Source organism: Aythya ferina, assembly GCF_964211825.1.
Source record: "Aythya ferina genome assembly, chromosome: 3".
Lineage (NCBI taxonomy): Eukaryota > Metazoa > Chordata > Aves > Anseriformes > Anatidae > Aythya > Aythya ferina.
In genome coordinates, this window is record NC_140298.1 from 49,610,448 (window position 1) to 49,637,686 (window position 27,239).

Here is a 27,239-nt window from a genome sequence, read left to right on the forward strand (position 1 = left end):
AGCAGCTATCGGGTAGTACTGGCTCTTGGGGAATTGTGAACAAGCCCAGACTCTCTCTCCTTTTTTCACTTCCACCAGATGATGCTCATTGGGGTCTCCTAACTCATCTCAGAGAATCCCCGTGACAGGTAGCTACCATAGGTGGCACGTGAAAGAACTGAATGAAAAATTTTAAGAGGACTTGAATTTGCACGTTTTTCACATACATTGTTTACACTAATATTTTAACATTTAAAAAGGTGAAATATATTTTTATGTATACATACATAAAACATCGATTGTAGTACTGCTGTTTACCTTCACTCTCAACAAAGAAGTTTGAAGGTCTTTTAGGTTAAAGCCTTTCCTAAGGAACTACAAGACTTTTTTTCTACTTACAATGTCAGCAATAAAATCACCAATCTTGGATTGTTTTTTCTTTCTCTCTCTCTTCCCCCCCTCCTCCTTTTCCCTTTTTATCAGAGGAGTTGAGATTAAAACAAGCTTTATTAAACTGATCACTTATTGGATCAATTACTGTGGACAGTTGCAATGGCTTTTGTCAACACAAACCAATTTTAAATGGCTAACATAACAGTGGCATGTCACTTAACATAATAGTGCAGATATTTGGCATCTTCAGGACTAGTTTTGGGATTATTAAGTAAGTCAATCGTTACAAGCCATCATATTATATTTGTTCCTCTTTCTAATATACTGTAATTTGTTCTATACCAGGGCTTGTGAGAGTGCTGGACAGTTGGTTGCCTTTACCTTGGCACTGCACCAGACCCAAATACATCCAGGGAAATAATTGTATATCTACTTATTTTTTGAAATGACTTTTCTGGACAAGGCTAAACATAATGCTGTTTTAGAAGTGTCTTTCTAGAGCGGCAATGGTATCATGCAGTGGTGTTATCACACTGAAACCAAAGAAAACTTTCAGCCTAGGAAAGAAAGTCTGCTTAGGCAGGGTTTAAATACGTAATTAAAAGTAGGAATGTGTTCAAATGTAAGTATGTACTTCCTCTCTCTTCTGATTTGGGGAGAGTTTACTATAATATTTTGAAGTTGCAATGTCTAACAGAAGATGTAGTTTTGCATGTTGCCTAAATCTCTCTTGTTTAAATGTAATCATGTGCAGGGCTTTTCCTTTTTTTTTTTTTTTTTTTTTTGTTATCTACTAAGGAATAATCACAAAGAGGGGAAAGAGGATTTATACCTTCTGAATTAATTGGTAATACATATTTGTCTGTGAACTTCCATGAAAACCACCTCACAAAGTTGTGATGGTGCCAGTATACAAGTGAGATTCATGGCAGAGAGAATTCAGCCTAGTGACAGAGAGAAACTGACTGCAGAGACCTAGACCAGACCCAAACCTGGAACGGTCACACTGGTGTACAGAATATAAACCCAGTCTCATATCCTCTGTGCAGAGGCACAGTGCATGCACCTTCCAGTAGTGTATCTCAAACGGGTAATGTAAAGGCCTTTCAGCCCTTTCTTGGTTTGGAGCCTCCTCTGCTTTGTGGTATTTGTTGGTGTGAAATTATTGTGCACCCACAGATGCACAGCCATTTGTACCAACTGAAGACAGAGTCCACTACATTTAATGAAAAAGTGTCAACCAACTACATCTGTATGTGAAAAATGTGTGCATTAACAATTTTTAAGTAGAAACAAAGCTGAAATAAGCTGTGTTCTGTGCTCATTATTCTTAAGTCTGCTAACCTGGCATCATTTCATTTTTGTTATTAACTTTTAAAGTGAGTGCTATGATCTTTTTCGCTCAACTTCTCTAATTAATTTTCTCAGAAATCTAATTCAAGTGTAAATATTTCAAGGGAAGACTGTGCAATCATTCCAACAATTGATATTCAGAAACACGCAAAATGTGGCACGTGGAACAAAATTCAAGATTTCACTAGGTCTGAGGTAGTATGCATTATGACCCCTATAGCAGCATATGTGAAACCTCGGTGAATGAAAGCAACAGTACTAAACGGTGGGTTAATTGATGCTGCCTATTCAATCTCTGTTCTGTGAATACTAGCATAGAGCACAGCCCCTGAATTAAGATAGTCTGGTAAAGTGTGAGACAAGTGGTCAGGCTTTCCATTAGATGTGTTGCAGGTAAAACTTAAAAATTGTTGTATGTATTCTGATACATGTCTTCAGGTATGCAGTGGAATCTGAAGTAAAACCTCAATGTTTTTTATTTTTTAACGTGTGTTTTACGAATGTTTTTACTGTGCTGCAGTAACAGGAAGTTTTGCATTTTTATCTTATTAATGTGCTTCAGCTTCAGAGTTCAACAGATACAACACTTAGAATAAAATCTAATGTTAAATATGGGTGGCTATCATCTAACTTTGTGACTAAAAACATCAAGGAGCTGAGTGGCACAAATCAGGTCTTCCAGCTAAAGATCTGATGGATTTCTTCCCTTTCGAAAGCAAAGTCAGAATATCCCTTTTTTTTTTCTTTTTTTTTTTTTTTTTTTCCCCTCTCCTTTTCATGTGTGTATATATATGTTACCTGAAATTTTGATTGCTTTATTCCTTTATAGTCATGAGACACAGACAACCTGTTGGGATCATCCTAAAATGACTGACCTTTTCCAGTCCTTAGGTGAGTACATTTCTTAAAACAAAGCACTACATGATATTCATGCCCTGAATGAGAGCTTGGATTGTTGACCCACCTCTGAGTTGTTATGACCTGTATGTCACAGCATTTCCCAGTCTGCTGTGATCAGACTTACTTTGCACAAAACCTACTGCCTTGATCATGTCACATCCATTGCCTTTTGGTAATTTTAATTCTGAAAAACATTTTCTGACACTATGCTTTAATGTATTATCCTATTTATTTCTATAAAGTCCACATTGGGTTGTCCAATGATGTGGGCTACCAGTCTGGAGTGAACTGATTTTTGTAATATATCAGAGCCAGCTATGCTGTCAGTGAAGGCTAGGCCATATTATGATACAACTAGTTCAACATGCCTTACTAACATATGCATTTACTGGGAAATCTCCCTTTCTGAGGCATGGAACGATAAAATACTGTTAAGTGAGGGAAAATAAATTACTGTACCTATCAGTTTCTAAAGTAGAGTTTAAGGTTGTCTGACAACTCCTTTCAAAGCAGTGTTAACAAAGTCATGTCATAGAAATAATCAGTTAAAGAGCCATTTTTTCTTCTTTACTGTGACCTTTGCTGCCCTCTGTCTGAGATGTAAAATATTTGAGAGATGTACTGTATTTGAACACTCATCTGAAATCTATTCAGCTCTACATAATACACATGTAAAGCTCTATCGTATGGATATGTGTTATGTGTGCCAAGATAGTGTCAGGATTTCTGATGTGCCAATCTCTGAGGGCCCAGCACTGTCTGAACCACAAGGTCTTCCCTGCAGGTGGACTTTTTTTTTAACAATAACTTGTCAGTTGTTTTTGTTTGTTCTGATATATGCTATTAATTGATTGCAGAGAAAAATAAGGGATATCAGGCTTTTTAAAGTATGTAACACTGTGAAAATTTATATATGATGGAAACTTACAGACTCTCTTTTTAGGGCTGCTCACATTTCTGTTCTGCTCTTTCAGCTGACTTGAACAACGTACGCTTCTCTGCCTACCGTACAGCTATCAAAATCCGGCGACTGCAGAAAGCACTGTGCTGTGAGTTTTGCCTTTGAGACAAATCATTTCTCTACAGTACTTGCAGAAGGGATGGTCAGCTTGAACTTTGTGAGATTCACATTTAACAAGGGGCCAGTTACATCCTTGACAGATTGTCAGACAACAAAATGGCAGGAAGAATTCCCAATAATAGGTATTGTTGTCACAAATAAATGAAGTCATTGACTGAAAAGAAGGGCTACAGAAGGTAAATGATACGGGGTGAAATGGAATTCCCTTTGATAACAATTTGAGAAGTGATAGGCAGATCAATACTGAACCTCTGCCTATTGCATTCTGTTTCTCATACAAGGTGATACAATCTAGTCTGAAATGATTTGAGCTAAAATCTTGATCTTTGACATGAAATCAGATATTTTATATTTTAGAGAATTAAATTCCATTTTTTTGAAGTGTTTACTACTGCTTGATTTAATTTTGAAAAGAATCCTCTCTCTCAGAGAGTGTATCTTGCTGTGTTAACTTTAGTTAAAGAAGAATTTAGGCCTCTTGAAGTGCAAAGTTATAGGGTATGGATCTGTATGGTTGGTTATGGGTAGTTGGTATTGCTCTACATTTTAATCATACAAAGGTACTACAACAAAACAAGCTGCTTTTATTAACAATAATAGTATGTGCATGTATATTGGGGGGTGTGGGGAAGGGTCTCAGACAGGAAATGAGCATGTATTTAATATGGATCAGTGTCTGTGTGCTTCTGCCCAGACCTGTGTTGGCATTTTTCCCTGTTCTTAAGTAATCTAGTAGTTCAGCCACAGTTTACCCTGAAGAGTAGATAGATTGTGTCAGCAGGAGAAGATAGATGTCTATTGAGTAGGTGCAGCTGTCTAAACTATTTTTCATAGAATCAGAGAATGCTTTAGGTTGGAATTGAACTTAAAGTTCAACCTCCCTTGCCATGGGCAGGGACACTTCCCACTAGACCACCTTTAAATTTAAAGCCATTACCCCTTGTCCTATTAATGCATGCAATTGTACAAAAGTCCCCCTCCAACCTTCTGATAGGTCCCTTTTAAGTACTGGAAGGCTGTTATAAGGTGTCCCTGGAGCTTTCATTTCTCCAAGGTGAACAACCCCAACTCTCTCAACCTACCTTCACAGAAGAGGTGCTCCAGCCCTCTGCTTATCCTCGTGGGCTTGTTCTAATACTTCCATGGCCTTCTTGTGCTTAGGGCCCCAGAGCTGATCATAGGACTCCAGGTGGGGTCTCACAAGAACAGAACAGAGGGGCATAATCACCTCCTATGTTCTGCTGGCCCCACTTCTTTTGATGCAGCCCAGGATACAGTTGGCTTTCTGGGCTGCAAGTGCACACTGGTGGTTCATATCAAGCTTCTCAGCAACAAACACCTTCTCATCAGGGCTGGTCTCAATCTACTCTCCACCCAGCCTGTATTTGTGTTTGGGATTGCCCCAGCCCAGATGCAAGACTTTGCACTTGGCCTTGTTGAACTTCACAAGGTTCACACTTGCCCACCTCTCAAGCTTGTACAGGTCCCTCTGGATGGCATCCCCTCCCTCCAGCTTGTCGACCATACCACACAGGTTGGTGTCATTGGCAAACTTGCTGAAGGTGCACTCAATTTCACTGTAAAGTATGTATCAACATATACCTAAAAAAAAGAACACAAAAACAGAGCAAGAAAGAAAAGTAAAAGTCTCCTTAGGCATGCTCCTCTCAGGAAGAAAGAGTGAAAAAACAGATTGCACATGATGGATGCTAATCATGCTGCCTATTCCTGACAGGCATATGGATGCTCTAGCCACCTGTATAGAACAAACTTCACTTTCCTAACATCTAATATGCTTTGGGGAAGAACATACTTCCTGCCCTTACTTATACAGAAAATTATATCAATTTCTGTAATAACTGCAATAGTGAGTTCTCCTCATTCATAGATTTCAAAAGTGCCCTACTATCAGAGTGAATATTGTCTCCAGCTTCAGAGGGAGGTGGAAAGAGGGAAGCAGCAAAAGGTAAAGAAAAGACTCTGGTTTAAAAGGGCCAGGAGTAAAACTGTCATCTCTGCAGATCCAGTCTGCCTTGTTATTTATGAAGCTGCTTGCTTGCTCCATCTCTGTCTTATGAGAGGGAGACTGAGAACCTGCTTTCCCTCATCACAACAGCCAAAAAACACTTTATTATGTGTGCCTATTTGACAAAGCATCGGTTTAATTTGTGAGAGCACAACAATGTGGACTTTTAAGAAGGACAATATAGATTATCCACAAAGCTAAATTCTACAATATTTTTGTCTCTGAACAGAAATTCTCTAATATCTGGCAGAATTTAAAAAACACCTTGAAAAATATAATAAATGTTACTTTTTTCATTGTTTGCTTAGCAGATAATGTCTTATCCAGGAACAGACGAAAATCCCTTTAATTGTGATGATTCTTGACCTCTTTCTGGTCCATGTATGGCTGCTGGGATGACCAAAACATGGCCTGTGCTAACACTTCCTCTCTGAGGAAGGGGAGAGTGATTAAGCAACATCTAGAATTATTATTATTATTATTATTTTAACTTTTTTTTTTGGTGGTGGCCTTCTTTTAAGGTAGGAACAGGGTCATCTTCTGTGCCCCTGGCATTCATTCTCTGGTCTGAGTTATTTTAGTCTTCCATTGTATTTCCCATAATTTTAACTGTTGATTTTTAAAGGTATTTGGATGCATAATGCCTCAGAAAGGCTTATGAGCTAAGGCAGTGAAAATGTCAAAACAAATCACTAGAAAATGAGGTCACTGTAAAATGTAGAACATGACAAATTGCTGTCACAGCCGCAGAGTGTGTGTAGCTGAAAAGGTCTTTTGGTGAGAGCTCCAAGGGCACAGCTGAAGAGGCATGCACAGTACCACTTGCACATGATGGATTTTGACTTTGCAGTGAGGACTTGCAACACAGTGTTAGTACTATACGAGCACGTTCAGAAGTAAGTAATTTGAGAACTGTGCTTTGGAAAACTTCATTGATGCAAAGTTTCTCTTTTATTTTTTTTGCTCTTAAGTAAGTGTTTTGGGGAGGCTCTTGTTCCCCTCTGCCCTTTTAGAAATACACAAGTAGAGTCACGATTCACCTTACTCTGGTTTTGGAAGGTAGATTCCTGCAGAGACTAGTGTATGTGTATACATACCTACGTGCATTTATTTTGTAGGAAGCTGAGAAAGGTTGCAGGTTGGAAAGAACAAATTCTTAGTCTCGGTCTCACGTTATGTGAGCCAGACATACTGACAGCACTTTCCCACTGTGACACAAGAAGAATGGGGCCTGGGAGAATAGCCTGTACAGAACAGCTATGTAGCACCAGGCCCTGACGATATTTTATTCTTGTACAGCAGACTTCAACTCATTTTCAGAAAATGATTTTGCACCAGATACTGAAGTGTAGTATTGGAAGGGAAAGAGGGAACAAAACCACCATGTATATTCAGAATGCTGTCACTGAGCTCCTCTAGGTGATATAAAGCTTAGCAATGCCAGTAGGAACATCAACTGCACAGGGCTAAGGAAAGAACAGTGAGCCACACTGGACTGAAAGAGAGAGCTGTATAGACTTCCCTCAGCCAGTCTTTTGCAGGAACTCTCATTAACAGGGTTTTTCTAATACAAAAGTTCCACAGCAATGCCTCTCTATTTTCTGTGGGGTTACAGCAGCTTCAAATTTGCCACTGGCAGCTGCATGTCATTAGTTGCTTCTGAGTTCGGCATGCACATGTGCTCAAACCCTGCTGAATGATGGGGTTTGTGTTTACCATTTTCCTTTGGGAAAGTCTCCACGTTGCAGAAAGGAAAGATGCAGCTTTCAGCTTTTTGTTGCTTAACAGGATTATTGGTCATTCCGCACTTTTGAGCAGGTGCAACAGTACTACAAAAAGGTGCTAAAGGTGTGTACAGTTGGCCTCGTGCCAGCTATAGCATGTAAGTCTCAAGTTAGCCTTTTCCCATCTGCATAAACCCCACTTATTTTAAAACTTTTAGAAATTGAAATGTAATGAGAAAGTAACCCATCTTTACATCAGACCAATCCAGGGGCTCTGCTAGTGTGTAGCCCTTACCGCTGCAGGGTAGCTGCCTGTACCCAAAGTTCATTCAGCCAGGTGACTGCTGAAGTAAGCAGGGATGGTAATATTTTCTTTTGGTTGTTCTCCATGAATGGTATCATCCAAAAGCATAAATTTTGCTTAATTCGCATTAGTATACCAGCAGAGTTTCCTTTGAATATGAACATACTTGAAGGTGCCTTTCCCAGTCCCTTTGGCAGAAATGTGAATATGACATCGTAACCCAGCAGATCAAACCCAGGAGATGAGCTAAAAAAAGAATGATATAAACAGCAAACAGACATAAATCCCCTGTAAGTCTGATGCTGCAAAGTCAGAGTAGAATCTATAGTTGTCAATGAGGGAAAGATGAGGTACTGTCTCTCATTTTATAGTGACGTTAGGAAAGGTAGGTAGAAGAAGTAGGACTGGGAATGTAACCTTCTTTTGGCCTATAACCTTAGTTTTTTTGGTAGATACTCAGTGAATTCTTGGCAGAATTGCTCATAGTAGTTAGTGTTATCTTGCTTCTGCTTTTTTTTCTGCTTGCACTTATTTTTTGGTCCAAGCTTGACTTACTTGATTTGCACAGACTGCCCTTCTGGGGTCATTATTTAATGCTGTTGGTGCAGAGCAATTTACAACACATCTGAGATTGTCATGTTTCATTTCATTTGAGAAATGACATTTATAGTGTAAATGCATTCCTGGCTCTCCAGAAACAGTTCCTTATGAACTCAGAATATACTTCTTATTCTATGTTTCAGCAAGCATGTTGATATATATATCAACTTTTGTTTGTTTCTGTTGCTTAATTCCTCACTTACGTAAAAAAAAAAAAAAAAAAAAAAAAAAAAAAAGTAACACTGAGATTTTACTACCTTTTAACTTACATTATTTTTCCTTCTTTTACACCAAAAAGGATTTTTTTTTTCCACTTTGTTTAGCAAAATGAATTAGAATTGCTCATTGACAAATTTTTATTTTCACAATGCCAAAACCAATGTGGATTTGGTGGCAAAGATCTCATCCCATGTAAAATGTCCCTAGCAGTTGCTATGGAAAGTATGCTGTAATAAAGGAGATGGAAATGTATTTTGTGAAAGCATATCACTTAGTCTTCTGGAAAATGACAAGAAATTTCACTGTGTTCCTTCTCTGTGCTTTCTTTCAAGTCTTCATTTAGCCACTGCTGTTCATTTGATCAGGCCTCAGCACATTCCTACTGCATTTTAGGGAACATTTTTGCCTAAGAAGATGATTTGCTTTACATTTAATCAAAAGTGATAGTCATTTAATGTGATTCTACTTTGTGGAAATGCAGAGAATTCTCTAAGTCTAGTGGAGTCTAGTGGGCTCCCAATGTGTGCACATCTGAAGTTAGGATCTTCTAACTATACAGATGACTTCATTTTTTTTTAATGTTCTGCTGAGCTGTGCAGTGTCATTGTGGTATTCTCGTTGATTCATTTTTTAAATATATAGTATCAAAATGCTGTTGACTTCTAACAGAATGTTTTTTCACTATAATTCCACTAAATGAAAGAGACTTCCTGGCTAAATGTCTGCAGTGTTTACTACACAGTGCATGTGAACAATTATTGTGAATGCTATGCTCAGGCTTCTGTATTCATGCTTTTTTTCTCTAACTATCTGTTGTTAGTGGACCTCTTGGACCTGAACACAACAAGTGAAGTTTTCAAACAGCATAAATTGGGTCAAAATGACCAGCTCATTGGCGTCCAAGAAGTGATCAGCTGTCTCACCACCATCTACAGTGGACTTGAAGAGAAACACAAAGATATGGTTAATGTTCCTCTCTGTGTAGACATGTGTCTTAACTGGCTACTCAATGTGTATGATAGGTAAGTAACAAGTTTCTATTCATGGTGTGCACCTCAGAAATTTAATGTTGTATTAACACAGTATATACCATGGAAACAGAGTCGGTAAGGTTAGTACATGTCACATACCCAAAATGCTAGCCTTAAGGGATTGTCGGACATATTTTTCTGAGCTGATCTCCAGAGGAAGTGTTCATGACAAAAAAAATAAAATAATGATGCAATCTTAAGAAGTTCTTTTCTAAAAAGTTGTACTTTTTGATAACTTTGACCCTGTAAAGTGCATTGTCTTGAAATTAGATATTTCTTACACTGTCCTGAGAGCAAAACTTTATTTGTAAGTAGCTACTATTTATTTTCTCAGACTGATCATTTATCCATTATTTTTTCTTCAGCTTATCTTTGCTTCCTAACTTCAGTTAGAAATCAGTTGCTTAATCAGTTCTTTATAAAAATGCATATAGTAAGCAACAAACCTTTTTCTTTCAGTAGTGTTTCCTGTTGCTCCCATTTCCCCTTGATTATTAAGTTGAATACATTAGTGCAGTTAATTCTCCAAGCTGATGAAAGACATTATTCTTCATTCAAACTTTGAAAAATGGAAGATGAAGGTTTTCTGTGATAAAATTACCTTTTACAGCATGTTTCCTTGCTTCCCTATCAAATCCATTCAAGAAAAGAAAAAAAAAAAAAAAGAAATGCTGAGAGAACAGGCACCAATTTTAGACTTTTTTTTTTTTAATTGGCCTTTAGGAAAGAACTAATTTGTCTCTTGGCATTTCTGTTGTTTATTGCATTGGTGTTATATGTATACAATGTCTCAAATCATTAAACTGCCTACAAAAAGCATCTGTTAGTTGCATGCTATTAACCTGAGATTTAATTACCAATTCACGGATTAATGACAAAGTAGGAAATTCTTCAGACTTACCTACAGGTGTCTTTGTCCCTTAAAAAGAACCAATTTATTTTTAGAAATAGTAGACAAGCCTGTTGTGTTCTGGTATTTTCTGACAAATCAGGAATGATTCATTCTTCAAGCACAGTAGAGGAGATACATTTAATTTACTCAGTGACTTTTACTTCCTCAAGGACTCCAAGGTTATTCCAGAAAGCAACATCTGCCCAATAAAATGTTTTGTGATCTTAAAGCTCCTTGGGTTGATTGGTGCATATATATATATATATATATATTTAATAAAGGTAAAAATAAGTGCTTTGCTTTTTTCTAATATGAGCCATGAAATAAATTGGTTGATCAATTAGCTCGTCTGTCCAGACCTATATTTAAATTATCCAGAAGCTATAGCTGGTGATTATTGTTCTGGACTATATACTGTCAAATTGTCTAAAATGTCCAATAAAAATGGACTGATAACTTTCAGTACTAATGGGATAATTTAACACCCCTTGAAATTAGTTGTTTCAGTTATTTTAAAGTCTGTCATATATAAGATATAGTACATGTACTAATTGCAGGTGATGACTCATTTCAATGATTATTACCCAATGTCCATAAAGAAACTTCTATATGCATTGTTCTTTTAACCTCTTGCATTGCTTATCTAGTTCTTGTATTTCAGCTTCTAAATTTTCTTGATTTTTGTGATGTTAGGATACATTTGAGAGGAAGGATAACTATGGTATAGAGCATATGATACTAACCTTTTCTATGTCATCAAGGCTGTATTCAATGATCAGTCTCTATGGTCCAGTCTTGCCCTGAAGCATTACAACCGTTATCTATTGTTGCACTAATACACCAACTTAATGTAGGTATATTGTAACAAATTCGAACACTGTGGGAGTTAATATCCCAGGCCTTACCTGCATGTTAAGTTCAGCAAAACCCAGACTTCGGAAAACTGAGGATGCGGATGAGAGACCTGCTTGGTTAGCTCCAACCTTGTGCCCTGGTTTTGATGGTAATGGTTAGGAGCTTTTTGTGCGCGCTTGAATTGCATTTGCTGCGTTTATATGTCTTGATTCATAGAGGGCTCTCTAGGAGCATCTGGAAAGTCTCAGACAGAAGTAAGAAATGCTCTAGGAAGGACATGTCCCTCTGTAGGAAAGTGAGCTCTTCTGTCTGATACCTCTGGCTGAGCAAAGGGAGACATCTGTGGGGAACCTCAAAGATCTTAGAGGCTGCCTCTTGTAGAGGTCTTTGTAGATTTGGTCAGTAGCAGAGTGCAAGAAACATCATGTCATGGCAACTAACACTACTGTGGCAGAAGGAAGAATTCTTGGTAGTGGTTAGCTCTTTCATTTATTAATCATCATCACTATGTACAAAAATTATTAGTCCTTAACACCTGATGTTCTGAATTAGATATAAGCTTACAGCACCATGGAGCTCAAGTCATACTGATAACCGTGGACCTGTTGGTCCTTAGTTGTAGCATCAATGTGACCAGGCTCTTAGACAACAGAAGTCAGAATGGAAGGGGGCTCGTCTTCTTATTTCTCCAGTTTTCCTTGCTAATGCCCGATGTTCCCAAGCTCTTGTACTGCACCCCCTGAGGAGTATGGGGTTGACAGGGAGTGTCATATGGACTCAATATTGCTTATCTTGTCTTCTCTTGACATGATTATTCTCTTGACATCCTTACTGTGTATTCCTGTTTGTAATCTCTTATACTTAATCTTATCCTCTGTCTGGCAATGTTTTTATCATCTGGATGCTTCCTGTGTGCAACTATCCCTGTCATTGTTTGCCCTTTTGTTTACATTGTTTCCACACTTACATAAAGTGCTAATATTTTAATGTCTGGCTATACCATCACAATGTTACAAAATATTTGCCTAACATTGTAGGTAATGAAGGCCTGGTACTCTTATATTCAACAGGATAATACTATTTATATCCTGATTAATATGTTCATAAATTACAGATTTCACAGACCTCTGTTTTTACTATGGTGTAGACCGTGGCAAGAGAGGTTTCAGTCTTTTTTCTCCAGTGCTGCTGAAAAGCAGTATAAAACAGTTAGTTAGGATGTTGTTTAGAGAAAGGAATAAAGTCTTTGTAATTAAGTAGTTAAGATGCATATTTCTGGAAAGTTTTTGGAGAGTTTGCAAAACTCATTTTCCTGGAAAGACATACCTTCAGGTCATTTTAACCCCACATTAATGTCTGTTACTGAATTTCATAGGTTTTTGAGGAAAAAATGCTACTTTTAGGATTTTAGCAGTATGCTGTTTAGCAGCTGAGATGTTCTTCCAGCTGGGTAGAGCTGAACCATATTGTGTGATTCCCAAGTGCTCCACACAGTTTGTGCCCTGTGTAGTGAGGCTGGGATTATATGCCCTGTATAGTGAGTTGTTTATTTTTTTGTAAAGTGCAATTGCTTGTAGGTTCAGCAAAGGAAATGACAAGCTATGCTTCATATCTCAGATTTTCATGGGACTATTGCTTCTGTTATTTTTGTTATCTATTCTTCCCCCATCTCCTCTTCTGTATCCTCTAATTCCAGTATCTTATCTTCTTAACTAAGACATAGGGTAAAGGCATTCTCCCTTTCTCTTCTAACACTGTAGCCGTTTTTTGCTCACCCTTTTTTAAACTCATTTGCTTATGGTATTTAGGATAGTAAGAGCCTTTTTTGTTGTATAAAGCAGTTCCTTAATATTATGTGCAGCTGTGTGGGATTTCTGTAACAGCTGAACGGTTGCTCTGTGCTTGGATGGAGAGTCCAAGCCATGCAACAAAGTTGGTTTTTAATTGTGCTTCACTCTCTCCAGCCTCTACCTGTGCAGCATGACACCCTCCCATGCTCCTGACCATGATCTCTTTTCCTTGGCCAAAGGATACAGATATCTGATTCCCGACTACGCTAGTTCTCTCTGTGGTATATGCCTTCAAGGCACTCTTCCTCTTACCTGGACAGAAATTATGCATTTTTTTTTTTTAATGCAAATTTTGGCAGGTTTAAAAGTTGAGTTAATTCTGGGTTCTCTGCCAGCTCCTTACATGTAGTAAATGAAGGTGCAACAGGTAGATCACACCTGACGCATAGCTCAGAGCCTGCCTCGTACACACATACATTCAATAGAATCACCTAGAAAAAGAGGACGTTCTTATTATTATTTCCTCCTCCTTCTTGTCTCATACCACTCCTTTTTCCCACTAAAAAAAAATAAATAAAAATTCCACTTTGAGGAAAAGGAATAGCAGTGTTGCACTATTAGGGCAATGAATCCTTGCCCTGAATTGACTGAGGCTGGAGAGCTGATACATCCAGAGGGTTGAAGGGGCTTTAGTAAACACGAACAGTGCTTGTGACAAACAGCTATAATATTTTTGCCATTCTTATCTGAAGACAGATCAGAGGTCAATAATGTCTCATTTTATACTGCCTGTCATTATTGTATTAACTAAGAATGGGCAACTTGCTCTAACTGGTTAATAAACGTATAATGGCTTGGATTTTCCTTCACCAGGATCAAAGTGAAAAATATCTGAGCTGCTAAAGTGGTCTTATCAATTGACTTTGTAATAACAAGCTTGCTTGTAATGCTATAAAGTGTATCTGAATAGTATATTGGCACTTAACACTCAACCAATAAATTTTGTATGAATTCAAGCTTTAAACTTCCCTAAACCATTTGACTGTAAGGGCTTGATTTTAGATGTTTGTATACACAGCACAACTAGACAGTTGTGGGATTCAGAGAGACCTTGACAGGCTGAAGGAATGAGCCAAGTTCAACTAAGGTAAATGTCATGCTCTCCCCTTGGGGAGGAATAACCCCACGCACCAGTACGGGCTTGAGGACGTCTGTCTGGAAAGCAGCTTTGCAGAAAAGGCCTTTGAGGTCTTGGTGAACACCAACTTGAACATGTGCTTGTGGCTAAGGCCACCAGGCTCCTTGGCTTCATTAGGAAGAGCATTGCCAAGCAGGCAGAAGGAGGTGATCCTTCCTCTCAGCACTGGTAAGGCCATTTGTGAAGTACTGGATCTGATTGTGGGCTGCCCAGTAAAAGAGACATGGTCGTACTGGAAAGAGTCTGTTGAAAGGACCCTGAGGATGATTAAGGTCTAGGAATACCTGATGTATGAGGAGAGGCTGAGAGCTGTGACTGTTTGGCCTAGAAAAAAGACTCAGGGGGATCTCTTTTATGTGCATAATTACCTGCTACGGGTAGTAGAGAAAGTAAAGCCAGGCTTTTCTCAGCGGAGCCCAGTGACAGAACAGGAGGCAATGAGCACAGACTCTGCTTAAACACGTAAGAAAAATATTTTTGTATTTTGAGGGTGATCAAACAGTGCCAGGGGTTGCCCAGACAGATGTTAGGGTCTACATCCTTGAAGATTCAAAAATCCAACTGGGCATGGTCCTGGGCAACTTGCTGTACCCTAGCCTGCTCTGAGCAGGGGCATCAAAATAGATGATGTTCAGAGGTCCATCAGTGATTTTGTGGCTCTGTAAGCTGGAAAAACTTAAATCACTGAATTGGAAGTGTCAGTGCTACAAAGTCTGTAGATTTGTTGGGAGCTTTTTTCTAGATTTTTTTTTTTTTTTTTTGGAGAGGGGGGATTTTTGTGGGTGTCTGTTTTTGTTTTGCTGTATATAGGATTTCAGTCCTAATATTTAGTTGTTTCCAAGAAAAAGACTATGGGGAAAACATGCTGCTCTTCAACAAAATGTAGTATTTCAGGCTTCTGAATTCTGTTTCTAGTTTATCAAGGAAATGCTTTTTATGCATTTTTTTCAGTCGCTTTAACAACCTGCTAAAATCTGGAGAAGTTTGAAGCCTCCGCATATATGCCTTGACCTTTAAGCTGCAGAGTTCTCCTGAGCTTCTACCCTTGATAAACAAATACTCTAGTCAGTTCTGAGTTAAGTGAAACCCAAATAAATACTCTGCTTTGCTTTTCTTTTGAATACAAAGTTAAGGCACAGACAACCATACACAGGAAAGAATAGTGAAAGAACATTATCAAGGTTGCGAAATGAACCATTAACGAGTTAGGGTATGCCAGAATGATGTCTTGTCTGTGATTGAAAGAGGTAATTTGAAGCTAAGCTTGAATGTATAAAATAGGTGGCACTTTTATAACGTTCTGGAAAATTGGGTCCCGATTTTCAAGCTAGGCAGTAAAAGTAATAGGCACTTTTGATTAATTTGGCAATAATTTCTCTGTACTTCTGTTCCAACTTGTGGAATAGAGAAGATAATACCATCTAGACTCACAAGACCAGGTGATGGTTGTGAAGACAAATGCATTAATATTTGTAAGGAGGTTAGGTAATTTACGGAGAGCTCAGGAATAGATTAATGATTTTGTATTCAGTGCAGCATTTGTGAAGTAAATCAGACAGCAGAACATATGTTGAATGGGGAGGACAGAAAGAGATATCTAATAACCACACCAGAATTAATTAAAGGATATATCACCTTGCATGACAAAAAAGACCAAACTAATGTTTGGGGTGATATTAATTCTAGTATTATCTTACTTGCTGGAGAAAAACACAGCTAAACTTAAATGCAGGGGGTTGTGTACAAATGCATACAATTTAACTACTGTTCTCATGAACAGTTTGCTGCGTCTTATCCGAAGGTAAGTTGTGTGGTGTTTTCTGGGCTTTGAAAACAGAAATCATTACATCTCAAGTATGCTTCTTGCACTGATCTTGAAATTTGAAATTGACCCATTCCATATGCCCCAGTTTTATTGTTTTCATATCTGTTTGAACAGTGTTTCTTGCAAGTTTAAAATCACTTGCTTTGATAGCCATTTACCTGTTCTGAAGTTTGCTTAAGGTTTGATTTATGTTTTTAGACGTTTGGGGATTTTTTTACACGTTGGGCATGATGACCCTAAAGTCACGTTCCTTAGAAAGAACAACTGCACATCACCTAATTACTGCATGTGGTTGGCTGTTTGTTTACAGGAGCACATGTATATCAGAACATTTTAAACATAGAAGGAAAAAAGGAAGTGGAATATACTCCTTTGATGTGAAAACTTGGTTTTATATTGCAGTCTCTGTTTCCTACTGGGTTTCTTGCTGCATGCTCATGTGCATTATTTCTGTGAATATCACATTCTTAAACCATGTTGTGTGTTTTACAAGAGCTAAATGTCAGCCCTTTTAGAGTAATATGAACTGTTTTGACATATAAACCATTTAGTAGGCAAGTTAAGTTTTATTTTTTTTGTAAGGGAAGCATTCTTAATGTGACATGCAGTGTTAATTTGTTTTGACTTATACAGTATGTTTGAAGTAGAACTCATCAATAATTTTGCATTTTGAATAGATTGAATTAAAATGAACTAAAAAACCCACTGTATTACATTGTACTGTCTTTATAATTTCAGTGGCCGAACTGGAAAAATTCGAGTGCAGTCCTTGAAAATTGGCTTGATGTCTCTTTCTAAGGGTCTTCTGGAAGAGAAGTACAGATGTAAGAATGTATTTTTTAAAATGCTTGGTGTATATAATTAGAAGTCTTGTATAATAATAATGTACATTGTTGCTAAATTTGCCATGTAACACTTCTTGTGCTGTAGCAAGACTGTTTCCTTATGAGTAAGCAAAAATAATTGTTCTTTTCATAATCATAGAATCATTTAATGGCTTTGGTTGGAAAAGACCTTAAAGGTCATCCAGTTCAAAATCCCCGCCATAAGCAGGGATGTCAACCTCTAGATCAGGTTGCCCAAAGCTTCATCCAGCCTGGCCTTGAACACCTCCAGGGATGGGGCATCTACAACCTCTCTGGGCAACCTATGCCAGTGCCTCACCACCCTCTGAGTGAAGAACTTCCTCCTGAACTCTAATCTAAATCTCCCTTCTTTTAGTTCAAAACCATTCCCCTTGCCTTATTATCTGTCCAAGCAAAAAGTCGCTCCCCATCTTTTTTTATAATCCACCTTTAAGTATTGAAAATTTGCACTGAGGTCTCCTCAGAGCCTTCTCTTCTCTGGGCTGAACAACCCCAACTCCCTTGGCCTATCTTAGGAGAGGTGCTCCAATCCTCTGATCAACTTCATGGCCTTCCTCTGGACCTACTCTAACAGGTCCATGTCCTTCCTGTGCTGGGGCTGCCAGACCTGGATGCAGCACTCCAGGTGGAGCCTCACAGGGGTGCAGCAGAGGGGGACAATCACCTGTCTCGACTTTCTGCCCACTCCTCTTTTGATGCAGCCTGGGATGCAGTTGGCCTAGTAGGATTGATATCCTGACTGGAAAGTATCAATGTCAGTTTTGTATTGTCATACTGCACAGCATTATACTGCTTCCAAAAACAAAGGAAAATGTAGCTGTGTAGAAAAGCTAGAGTAGTGGTCTACTTGACTAATTCTGTTCAACGCTGATTTAAAAAAGCAAACAAACAAACCATATAACGCCTCTTTTTGTGTGTGTTTTTTGGGGGAAAAATCAAGCAAGTCAGTGTTGCTTGGAACAGTCTGATATGTCCGATAAGCAAATAAATAAACCTAAATCCAGCAATTGTATTTTCTGGTCTATGAAAAAGATGATTTGAACTCTGAAGATAATTTTTGAGTGCCTGTGCTTACTGCCAGAATTGTACAATGAAAGTTTAAAATAGATTGATTTAAATAATCTCACAAGCTGGAGAAATACTGAGCAGTATGAAAATATTTGACAAAAGTAATTGCAGGAGCAGAAGAGAATTGAGGAGCTATGTGGCATAACCTCATGACAAATACAGGAGAAGAGATTAAGCAGTTTATAAGAGTATCACAGGTGATGGATAGTTATCTATTAGGCACAAAGTCTTAAAATTGCTATTCTTTGCAATAATTGTTTTACACATTCGGGAGAATGATGTAAAATGTATAGCGACAGTATTTGCCATGTACTTATGGAGCTCTGCAGCAGTTTCTGCCTTCCTTATAAATGTTTGTATGTAATCTGGTAATCCTGGTAACTAACATTGAGCAAAAGTACAGGTGTCTTATGCATTGAGGCGTATCTCAGCATCCTAACTAGAGTTTACTTTTTTAATTTTAATTTTAATTTCTTTGTCATTTGGCATATCTATTAAGTAGTCCATAACTAAAAGGGCTTGGGGGCAAACCTTTGTTCAGCAATGATAATTCAAAAGGTAATTTACCACTCAGTGCAAAATAAAAAGGGTTTCTACGATATAAGATTTAGGCTGTGGATAACAGAATTTACCAAAAGAGGATTAAACAAACAAACAAAACAGCTGTGAATAAACTCTCTTTAAATGGCTGCCATTAATCAGTTAGTATACTTACGGTTACCTAGCACAGACACTGATGGAAATGACTGAGTTGGATTAGCTTTAATGTATTTGCTTTGTGTCTAGCAGTAAAATAAAAGTGGCAGCAGATCTGCATAGCTCAAGTTAACAGAGTTGGCTCTTTCTTGCAGGTTGCTGTGAAAAATCCTAGAAAATTAATGCAGAAGTCGTCTCAGGAGACTTTTGTGCCAAATGATCGTAACTTAAACTTGAAATACATCTGAAACTGAAATGGTATCTTGGTCTCCTAAGGCAGAGAATTAATAGTCAATTTATGCATGCAGTTTTCTGTTAATCCTGTTCTGATCAGTGTGCCAGACTTTGATACCTTTAATGTATTGTTAGCTTTATCGTCTCTTTCCTGATGAGCCATGGAATTGCCACAAAGCAAAATACTTCCTCAGTGTGAAAGAAAGTTTTTGGGAGAAGGAAGAAAGTGACAATATTATGGATGGATTGTGAGCATGTGGTGGGAATGCAGTCAGCATTTTAGGTCCTCTGGCATCACCTGTGTTACAGCCTGACCTTTGGTATTAGCTCTCTCTTTTGTTCAGTTTTTATCACCCCATACTAATCATCTACTGCTGAGAGATGTTGATATCTGTTGAGTGCTTTCAGATCCTCTAGTGAAAAATATAATGGAAATGTTAAGTGTTTTCAAGAAATTAAGGAAAAGTCACTTGAAAGGAAGAGCAGTACCCCAAATACACATGCTTAATGTGAATTTTCTGCCTTCTGACTTTTCCTTTCTCAGAGCAGTTCCTGACATTTGCTTCTGCTTTTTGGCTATGGCTCTTCTAAGTACTTCTGAGTCTTTGACAGTCCCAGGCTTCTCTGTGCAATCATTGTAAGATTGTGGTTGGAGTCATTTGTAGAGCACAGACCATGCCAACCACACGTTAAAAATTGTAGTGCTAGAGAGGCATTTATTTTCAGAAAGCTGATTGTAAAATAGGCATGTTTCTTGTTCAAAAAACTTTTGGATGGACCCTTCAGACATTTGCAGACTGCTTAACCAGCTATCTGCTTGAGTGTTTTCTCAGAGATCAGACTTTCAGGGGTCAGCTTGAAGAAACATAATTTCTGGGCTGCTGAGATATTAGTTTTCTGAAATAATATGTAAATGGGAGGATAATTTCAGTTTATCAATAAAATCAACCTTCTTTCCCTCTTACTTTTTGGGGAAATCAAACTTTTTTTTTCCTTTTTCTTTTTCTAATATCAAATTTTTCTTTTCCTATTTGTGTTACGTTTTTAACGGCCACTGTTAGTCACACATTGTTGACTAACACTTTATTTCCAAAATTGGTAGATCTTTCCTATTCAGACATTTTAAAATCCATTTTGCCAGAGAAATTTCTCTTAAGCTTCTTTTAGATGCTGCATTTCAGGGTTGACATGAGAATGAATCTTTAATTTTAAAAAAAAAAAAAAAAACAAAAACGAAATGCGCCATTAATTTAGGAGAAACATTGAAGCCTTGATTAAAGAATGCCTTATTCTAGAAAATTTTTAAAGATGTGAATCACAGAATCATAGAATGACGTAGGTTGGAAGGGACCTTAAAGATCATCCAGTTCCAATCCCCATGCCACGAATAGGGATGCCAGCTGCTAGATCATGTTGCCCAGGGCTTCATCTAACCTGGTCTTGAACACCTCCAGGGATGGGGCATCACATTTTCTCTGGGCAACCTGTTCCAGTGCCTCACCACCCTCTGAGTAAAGAATTTCTTCCTAATATCTAGTCCAAACCTCCCCTCTTTTAGTTCAAAACCATTCCCCCTTGTCCTGTCATTGGTGCATTGGCTGGGAATCATGCTTAACTTCAAGCACATGCCAGGGTGCTCCTGTGAATAAAAATGGACCTGTGAACATAACTGAGTTCCAGTGATCTGGTTACATCTCTGGTTGTAGAGCAAATAGTCCAGAGCCCCTTCTGTTTGTGAAGCTGATGACCTGATCTGAGTTTTTCCATATTGTGTTCTCTTTAGTCTTCAGAATGGGGTGACAAGTGGGAGTTACCTATTGGAAACAACCCCTGAGTGACCTTACTTTCACATCATTCCTGGTGATTTTGGGGGTGTTAGTTGACTTTGTTCAGAGTTAGTTGACTTTGATCGAGAGTGTGCCAGGTACACTTTTAACAGCTTAATGATACAGGTGAGAGGGTTTTGGTGCCTGAGCCTAGGCTGTAGTGCAGTTTAATTCACTAGCATAAAGATAGCCTTTAAAAATAGAGAAGGGGAAAAAATAAATAAAAAGAAAGCGCATGACCAAGGACAATATTTGTTTTGTTCCAAAATATTCAGAAAACAGTAACAAATAGAATTTGCTTGTTGCTTGTATTACCATTAGTTGTTCATACATTGTCACAGGCCTTCTGAATAATGAAAAAAAAAAAAAAAGGAAAAATTTGAACCACTCAATTTTAGTGTTCCACATGTTCCAGGAAATAAATTTTCAATCACGTAAGCAAGTCCTTCCAATAATACAAGTTTAAAATTATGTGTGATTATTCAGAGATGATTCTATGACTGGTCATGCAATCAGGAGACAAATGATATCTCAGAGGTGTGTATTTTCTCAGGGACAGCAGGAACTTTAACTTCCTTCCCTTTTTCTCAATGTTAAAGGCAGATAAATGTCATAGTGCTATGTAATATATAGAAATACATTTGTGTGCATTTCACTTTTACCTGGCCTCATGCTTAACACAGAAAGGCAGACTGGCAACAGAAATAGAAAACATTGCAGGATGTAGACTTTGGGTTATATAATTTCATGCACAAAACCTATAGGATTTGTGGTAAGAAGGAAGAGCTACTTGAAAATCTCTACCATGAAGAAGTTTAATATTCAAGTGTTACCTTTCCTTGAACACCCCTGGGACAGTGATGCCACTACTTCCCTGGGCAATCCATCCCAGTGCCTGACTGCTCTTTCTGAGAAGAAATGTCTCCTTATTTCCAACCTGAACCTCCCCTGGCACAATTTGAAGCCATTCCCTCTGGTCCTATCACTAGTTACCCATGAGAAGAGGCTGACCCCCAGCTCCCCACACCTTCCTTTCAGGTAGCTGCAGAGAGCAATAAGGTCTGCCCTGAGCCTCCTCTTCTCCCGACCAAACAACCCCAGTTCCCTCAGCTGCTCCTCACGGGACTTGTGCTCCAGGCCCTACACCAGCTTCATAGCTCTGCTCTGGGCATGCTCCAGGGCCTCGATGTCCTTCTTGTAGTGAGGGGCCCAAATCTGAACACAGTACTCGAGGTACAGCCTCACCAGAGCAGAGCACAGGAGATGATCACCTCCCTGGTCCTGCTGGCTACACTATTCCTGATACCAGCCAAGATGCCGTTGGCCTTCTTGGCCACCTGGGCACACTGCCGGCTCATGTTCAGGTGAGCATTGACCAACACCCCCAGGTCCTTTTCCTCTGCACAGCTTTCCAGCCACTCTGTCTCAAGCCTGTAGCACTGCATGGGATTGTTGTGGCCAAAGTGCAGGACCCAGCATTTAGTCATGTTGAACCTCATCCCATTGGCCTCTATCCATCAACCCATCCTGTCCAGGTCCCTCTGCCCTCTAGCAGATTGACATTTCCTCCCAGCTTGTTGTCATCCGCAAACTTAATGAGGGTGCGCTCAATCCTGTGCATTCTGTGTAAGGATGTGCATCTTGTTTGTAACACGTGCATCCTGTTTGTAAAAATGCATGTGAACAAACAATGGCACATTTTCTATTTTTGCATACTCTTAATTAAATTCATATTTGAGTGTAACTTTCAAGGCTTTAGACTGCACTAGATTCCTTGCAGCTACTTGGATGATTTCGACTTGACAGGGCTAGGTTTATGATTTGATGTTTTGACAACCTCAGCAAAAGCCACAAGGTGTGTTGTTGGACATCTTACTACTGTTTTGGTAGGAATTGAATGAACTTTTTGAATTTTTGAGTATCCACTTCTATACCAACCAGTAAGTACATTTTTTCAGGTTGTCCAGCTAAGTTGCTGTTTGGGTCCTGCTGGTTTTCATCCTTAAAATAGTAATGTGAGTCTGGATTTAATTTAAGATTAAGCAGGTCTTTTTTTTTGTTTGTTTCTGCTTTTTGCTATGGCTCAAGTCTGAATAATCTTTACTTTTGCTTCCCAAATCCTTCTTGTCTTAGTCCCATATACAGTTTTACTTAAGATAACTGTATTTTGTATATAAACTCATACAATATTGTACGTGTATATGTACAAACACCATTTATAGCAGTACTTAGTTTGTGGCTTCTGACATTGCTGGTGGGTGACATATAGGATCCCCATCCCCACTGGTGGATATGAAGTACACCGTGTCAGAGCTAAAAGGAACCCTTCTCCCTTATGTCTGCCACTTCAGAGCTGCTCTTGGGACATTTTCTTTGCTAAGGAACAGATCCTATGTTTCTTTAAGGAGGATGGCCAGCTAGCAAGAACATTTTGGCTTTTCGTGCCTTTAGTTAAGGAGCTTCTCCTGTGTTGTCACACCAATTTCATTGAGGATTTGGGGAGGAGGGGATTTATCATCCAATAACCCCTGTGCACTTCAACATTCAGTGGTTATGGTGCAGCTTCCAGTGTGAAGCTTTAGTTGTGGTATTATTTTTTATTTTTATTTATTTTTTTGTTTGTTTTGGTTAAGTAGGCTGTTTTAGAGGATTTTGAGCTCTCCAGTGTATTTGCTGATTTCCTACTTGCATCAGCCCTAGCTGATCACTCTCCCCCTTTTCTCTCCTGACACATCATTTTTCTTCTATTTATCAGCTCCCCAGTCAACTGATGCTTTAGGGCTTGGGGAAGTACTTCATCCTCCTCCCAGCTACAGTAGTGAGTGAATCGTTCTTGTAGCGCCCATTTCCACTCTAGATTGATAAAAGCAGAAAAAATCAAACGGGTGTTCTTTACCCTATCTATTTTGTTTTTGAAATGGACTCAGATACTGGAAAACTATTCCAACTGCAAGTGAAAAAACTAGCTGGGATTTGGGATTGCCAAGGTGAGCCTGCAGCAGGGCAGTACTTGTTCTGTCGGTGCTGTCATCCATGGGCTTTGTCTCACTGCTAAGTGCTGAAGATGCTGCAGCATCTGTTTGAGTAGGCAAGAAAAACACAAGAAACTCTAAAAAAAAAATAATCATTCACTCATCTGGATTTATGTTTTGTGAAAGTCTTCTCTTCTGCCTCAGCTCCCTTTGTCATGAGAAAAGGTATGAGCTGTCTTTCTGAGGCATGCTGACAAAGCTTGACAGTTACTCCAAATGAAGGGCAAAACAATTTGCAGAGTGTAATAAAAGAGTTTCTCTTGAATGTTTCTGAAGAAAGCTGCTCTGTTTCTCAATCACAAGTGCAGTCAGACTGAATTTTCAAATTTCTTTTATTTCTAATCTATTACCAGTCATTCTGGTAGGAAACATAAGTAGTAGGGGAATAGTGTAAATCTACTACGGTTTCTTTTGTAACTTACACCATCCACTGAATTTAAAGCTATTTCTAAGAGATTAATTCAGTGTTCAATATATTTTCAGGAGAGATTAATCGTGTGACTAAATATCAATGTACAACACCACAAAGTTCATAAATAAAGGATTGTTGGGAGAAATGTGTTAAAAATATCTTGCTGGAAATTTTAACAATTACAAATATATTTCAAAAATCAAAGGAATCTGTAAATGCACTACTTTAAGAAATATTTTCTGTACTGCAGTTAGGCTTATTAATTCAATAGTTTACTGTGACTCTTAAGCAGGAACAAGCAGTGTCTTTCTTCCCAGTAAGTGTCTGTGTTGGGAACAATTTCTTGATCCTTTCAGCCTCAAATTTTTCTGTTGTTACAGTCATCCCAGAGCCTGCATTTATGCTGCAGGGCTCGACATGTACCTTAGGAAATCAGTAAAAGGAAAGTGCATGGGAACAGATGTGGTTATCCAGGAAGCAAATGTGATTCCTGTTAAGGACGAGTTGTGTTTCTGGCTGGCTGGCTGGTGCTCTTGCTTTAAGCTATTTCACGCTGCCAGCTGTGACTTGTGCTCATTTCCAGTCTCAGTTCGCAGCAAACATGTCTGTCTCCAGCCAACCTAAGGAAAGCATAGATTTTGGCATGAAGTAGGGATTTCTGAAAAATCTTTTATTTTTTTTTCTTCCCTTGTGATAACATAGAAAACTTCATAAATACTAGGGGAAAAATGAAGTGATGATGAATTGGCACAAAAAGCTATCCTGGTTTTATGTTGGTTTATTTTGTCATATAGCTGTTCATGGATAAAAAAAGAACTGTGATAGGTCCTAGTTTAATGTACAAATTTGTCAGGAGGATATTTATCTTAATTTATGAATTTTATAATTCTTAATTTTTATTTATCTTAAATATCAAGATACTTATTTATCTTACCATAAGAAGCTAAGTACGATTTAGTTCATTTGACCTGACTCTTCTAGTTTATATGGTTACAGATCCAGAAAAAACAGTCAAAGTAATCAAGATTAGATGAGGGTAAACTACTGTAAATGAGAGAGTGGTCATCTGTAGCTGGATCTGAATTACAGAAATGGCAAAACTCAAGCTGTGGTGTTACTGAATAAAAAGGGATGTCAATGAAAATGAAATGAGCTAGTGCCTTTTTTTGGTGTTGCAGATCTCTTCAACGAAGTGGCGGGTCCCACAGAAATGTGTGACCAGAGACAGCTTGGCCTGCTGCTGCACGATGCTATCCAGATCCCACGGCAGCTTGGGGAGGTGGCAGCTTTTGGTGGCAGTAACATCGAACCCAGTGTGCGCAGCTGCTTCCAACAGGTGAGATGATACATATCTTCATGGGAAAAACCTCTCTCTGAGCAATTAAGGCTTACTTTTACATGGCATAAAAATGGAAGAGGAATTTCAAAACATCTATTGAGTTTTGAAGAGAAACGAATTTGCTCCTGCAACTGAATTGTTGTTAAAATTACTGGGAAGTTATTGTTGAAGTGTAGCTGTGAAAGTTTGATTCATCATTTAGGAGAAAATCAAACAAATCACTTTTTAGCAAAAAAGAATATATAATTATTTGTGTTTATGATAATATTGATTGCTTCGAATGATGTTAAAAATTATGGTAGTGGCCAATTATCCTGCTTTGCAGTGTTCAAAACAACATGATACTGTGGGAACAACATGCTTTTATGTTCTGGAACAAGATCTGATCTCAACAGAACAAGAAAATGATGTTGACAGTAATGTTTGACTTTGTGCATCAGGATATTATTTAGCATTATTTTTCTGACAAAAAAAGATTGCAGTTGCACAAAATTTCAACCACAGTCATTTATGTTTCGTGAGCCATTATGCAGCAGATCAGAACATAAAATAAAGCTGTCTTACTGCCTGCTGTTCAGGTCCGTACTACATGCAGGGGGTTAATGAGGCTGCACAGAACGTCTGTCTGTTTAAAGAAAATGAGAAGGAAAAAGATGTCGCAATGGAACACAACCTAACTCAGGATTTGTCAGGGATGCCAAAGGCTCTGACTGTTTGGTAGTGATAACTATATTGCTGGAGTTTATTACTTCTGTGAAAGTGTCTGCTTTAAGCATTGTCAGAAATTATATATTGATTAAAAATTCACTGTGGCATATATAAAAGTACTGAATTCAGTATTTGTAGTTTTATTGAATCCAACAGATTAAAAGTTATAGAGAACTTCTAGGACATTTTTCTTTTACCATTCTTTTATAGACATTTTTATGTTTTCATCCATCACCTTGAAAAATTCAGTTGCGCTAGCTTTTTTAAGCTACATATTTACTTAGCTTGCTGAATTCATTTCTGGACTTTAAGATGGCTGGGATTGAAGAATTATTTATCCAGATCTAGAATAATATGCTCAATACATATGGAAGTTGTTTTGACCAACTAACCATGTAAAACTTCTCTGATGTTTTAACATTGCTTCTTCAGGCAATAAGGGATGGTGCTTGACATCCATCACTATCCTCAAGTGGTTTAAGTCACACTTAAAATAAATTAATTTTTTAGTGACAGACTTTTCTGTCACAGACGAATGATCTTTTATGTTCTTCAAGGATCTGCCCCATCCACCATGCTGTTCAATTATGGGTGAGGTGCACTAACCAAGGTACTGCTTAAATACACTGTATTATTATGATTATACTGGCGATCCAGTTGCATCCCTTATCTCACATGAATGCCTCGAGTTCTGCTCCTCGTCATTAGGAAAGCATAGACAAAGTATGCAACGGGATGTCAGAGCTATCTCAGCCTAGTGAAAACAAGTATTTTGCTGGTAGGGAAAGCTTGTTATTCCTTTCTTCCCTGCAGCTCCATCTTTGTAGCAAAAATTGGCTTGGATTACATGTATGAATAGTTTAAGAAGTCTCATGTTGCTTTTTGTCA

At 38.3% G+C, this 27,239-nt stretch overlaps 1 protein-coding gene across 4 annotated transcripts in view; it reads left to right on the top strand.

Moving 5' to 3' along the window:
• The window catches only part of UTRN (utrophin), a 366,839-nt gene that overhangs the window by 301,610 nt on the left and 37,990 nt on the right, over window positions 1-27,239 (top strand). For all 4 annotated transcript variants that reach the window (XM_084513507.1, XM_084513506.1, XM_084513508.1 and 1 more), the window contains 5 exons: window positions 2,555-2,616; window positions 3,600-3,674; window positions 9,400-9,601; window positions 16,909-16,994; window positions 25,483-25,640. In XM_084513507.1, coding sequence (XP_084369633.1) covers window positions 2,555-2,616; window positions 3,600-3,674; window positions 9,400-9,601; window positions 16,909-16,994; window positions 25,483-25,640 — 583 coding nt within the window. The remainder of the gene's footprint in view (window positions 1-2,554; window positions 2,617-3,599; window positions 3,675-9,399; window positions 9,602-16,908; window positions 16,995-25,482; window positions 25,641-27,239) is intronic.